The sequence below is a fragment of the Cynoglossus semilaevis genome, chromosome W, assembly GCF_000523025.1.
Source record: "Cynoglossus semilaevis isolate Cse_v1.0 chromosome W, Cse_v1.0, whole genome shotgun sequence".
Taxonomy (NCBI): Eukaryota; Metazoa; Chordata; class Actinopteri; order Pleuronectiformes; family Cynoglossidae; genus Cynoglossus; species Cynoglossus semilaevis.
Genome location: NC_024327.1, coordinates 5170152 through 5173279, shown reverse-complemented (window position 1 = coordinate 5173279; position 3128 = coordinate 5170152). Strand labels below are relative to the sequence as shown.

Genomic DNA, 3128 nt, shown 5'->3' with positions numbered 1-3128 from the left:
ACCCGTACTGCTGTGCTTTGCGAATGCGCTGTACCTCCTTGGCTTTGTTTTAGTTAATGTGATAATGGCGCTCAGTAAAACGTTTGGTCCAAAACCTGTGAAATTCCAGCTGGAAGAGGATGGGGACTTCTACATGATTGGTTCAGAGGTGAGAAACTAAAATAAGGTTTGATTAAAAACATAAGGACAATTTAGGTGTCTTTTGTCTCTCCTTTTGCAGCAGAGGCGGTGTTTGTTGGCAGTTAGCAATTGATGCTAATAGCGATGGAGGACGCTGCTAACAAAACATACGTTCATTTATTTTTCTCTATCATTTTTCGTGTTTATATTAAAGCAAAATCGAACCAAATGTAAAACCACTGAGTTGAATATAAAAACGACTTTACTTTAATTCAGCTTTACCTCGGTTGTATCTGGTTAGCTCTATTTTAGCGCAGTTGCTAACCTTTATACTTTAGAGTGCTCTTGAATTTAGAAGTTATTTCGAGATTTTTCTTATTGATTTAAATTTCCCTTGCAGTTACAATGAGACAATATGTTGATTCTTTACCGCATTTAGTCAATTAGTCACTGTCATAATTTTGACCTGTCTGCCGTTTAAAATGACTTTATACAGTTCCCCAACGTATCACAATTTCACTATTACAGAAAATCCCTAAAACGTCCAGTTGAAAGCATTTATTTAAGCAAATTCACAATAAAATATGATTTTTACACTTGATAGATGATACACTTCCATATATTTTTTTCAGGCACTATATGTACTTGATTAATAAAATCTGTTAATGTAATTAAAAAAAAAAGATAATCTACTTTTTAATCATAAGATATTTAAATGCTGCAAATCTCTAATGGGGCCAATTATAATCAGATTGAAGTGGTGTTTGATACATGAATAATGCAGTTAAATATACATAATAAAATCATTATTACTTATGATTACTGAATCTGTCCAGGTAGGAAACTACCTGCGTATGTTTAGAGGCTCTCTGTATAAACGATACCCATCACTGTGGAGGAAATTGGCGTCTGTAGAAGAACGCAAGAAGATTGTGGAGTTGTCCCACGGTCAGTACTGTCACACGTGAACATATATTCGATTGAATCCTTATCCCTGATTTTTGTGTGTGTGTGTAAACCTCACCACCTGTTGGTGTTGACTTATTCCAATTTGTGTTGGCTGTGTAAAAGATCATGGTTACACTCAGCTGGCTACCAGTGTGACTCTCCTGAAGGCTTCAGAGGTGGAGGAGATATTGGAAGGAAACGATGAGAAGTACAAAGCAGTTTCCATCAGTACCGAGCCACCTGCCTACCTCAGGTATACACACACACACAGAATCCAAAATTAAGTTAGCTATAAATGGTTAGCTTACAACTACCATTTGATACTGTTACCCTGGAAATGGTTTTAAATGTCTGGTAAAGAAGGTAAATTCCTTAAATGCTGTACATATTTTCTTCTTCACATTTATACATCTGTTTACTTTACCACCAGGGAACAGAAGGCAAAAAGAAACAGTCAGTGGGTTCCTACACTGCCCAACAGTTCTCACCATCTGGATGCAGTTCCCTGTTCCACAACCATCAACCGCAGTCGACTGGGCCGTGACAAGAAGAAACCCTTCCCACTGTGGTAAGAAACAGGAATAATTAGTTAATATTTTATCACTGTACATTTGATTTCACGTTCCAAATGTGTAAATTGTTGTACTGTGTTTGCTGCTCAGCTTTGACGACCACAATCCAGCTGTAATTCACGAGAACGCCTCTCAGTCTGAAGTTCTTGTGCCAATCCGTCTTGACATGGAGATTGAGGGACAGAAGCTTAGAGATGCTTTCACCTGGAATATGAATGGTAAATTAACCTGTCACTTGTTTTAGATTGGTAAGGATATACTGTTACTTCAAAACACCTCAACAGATCCTTTATCGTCATTGCTTTAATTCATCTTTCAGAAAAACTAATGACACCTGAGATGTTTGCTGAGATTCTTTGTGACGACCTGGACCTCAATCCCCTGACCTTTGTTCCTGCCATCGCCTCTGCCATCCGGCAGCAGATCGATTCTTACCCCACAGACAGTATCTTAGAGAACCAGACGGACCAGAGGGTCATCATCAAGGTAATGCTTGTTCAATTGACTGTTTGTCTGAAGAAAATGTGCAAAAAAAAGCCTTTTCACCCTTTGAAATATGAGAGTAAATTGGAATATATATATATATATATTTATAAAACATTCAGTAATTATTATAATTATCAATATAATGAACACATTTATGTCATTTAAATACTGTGGTAAAACGTGCTACTTTGTTTTCAAACTACTGAATTTGCTGTCAACATTCTTCTTTGTGGATTATTTTGATGAACCCTGCCACCACAGGTCATTATGTAATGTTGGCAGAGCAGTCTTAAAAGGTCAACTTTTCATTTTTGTAATGTTTACAGTTGAACATCCATGTGGGGAACATTTCTCTGGTGGACCAGTTTGAGTGGGACATGTCAGAGAGGGAGAACTCTCCAGAGAAGTTTGCCCTCAAGCTCTGCTCAGAGTTAGGTCTGGGCGGAGAGTTTGTTACCACCATTACCTACAGTATCCGCGGTCAGCTGAGCTGGCACCAAAGGACGTATGCCTTTAGGTACTGGACACCTGTGTTTCCCCACTACTGTTTTTTAGACACTCAACCATAATACACTGCTCAAAAAAATAAAGGGAACACTTAAACAACACAATGTAACTCCAAGTCAACCACACTTCTGTGAAATGGAACTGTCCACTTAGAAAGCAACACTGATTGACAATCAATTTCACATGCAAATTGAATAGACAACAGGTGGAAATTATAGGCAATTGGCAAGACACACCCAATAAAGGAGTGGTTTTGTAGGTGGTGACCACAGACCACTTCTCAGTTCCGATGCTTTCTGACTGATGTTTTGGTCACTTTTGAATGCTGGCGGTGCTTTCACTCTCGTGGTAGCATGAGACGGAGTCTACAACCCACACAAGTGACTTAGGTAGTGCAGCTCATCCAGGATGGCACATCAATGCGAGCTGTGGCAAGAAGGTTTGCTGTGTCTGTCAGCGTAGTGTCCATAGCATGGAGGCGCTACCAGGAGACAG

At 39.0% G+C, this 3128-nt stretch overlaps 1 protein-coding gene across 1 annotated transcript in view; it reads left to right on the top strand.

Annotated features, from left to right (window-relative positions):
- Positions 1–3128, top strand: part of LOC103397013 (SWI/SNF-related matrix-associated actin-dependent regulator of chromatin subfamily B member 1-like) — a 5726-nt gene continuing 2598 nt past the window's right edge. Inside the window, exons 1-7 of the mRNA XM_008335265.3 lie at positions 1–148; positions 957–1068; positions 1192–1321; positions 1499–1636; positions 1731–1858; positions 1960–2126; positions 2453–2643. Of these exons, the coding sequence (XP_008333487.1) occupies positions 65–148; positions 957–1068; positions 1192–1321; positions 1499–1636; positions 1731–1858; positions 1960–2126; positions 2453–2643 (950 nt within the window). The 5' untranslated portion in view covers positions 1–64. The remainder of the gene's footprint in view (positions 149–956; positions 1069–1191; positions 1322–1498; positions 1637–1730; positions 1859–1959; positions 2127–2452; positions 2644–3128) is intronic.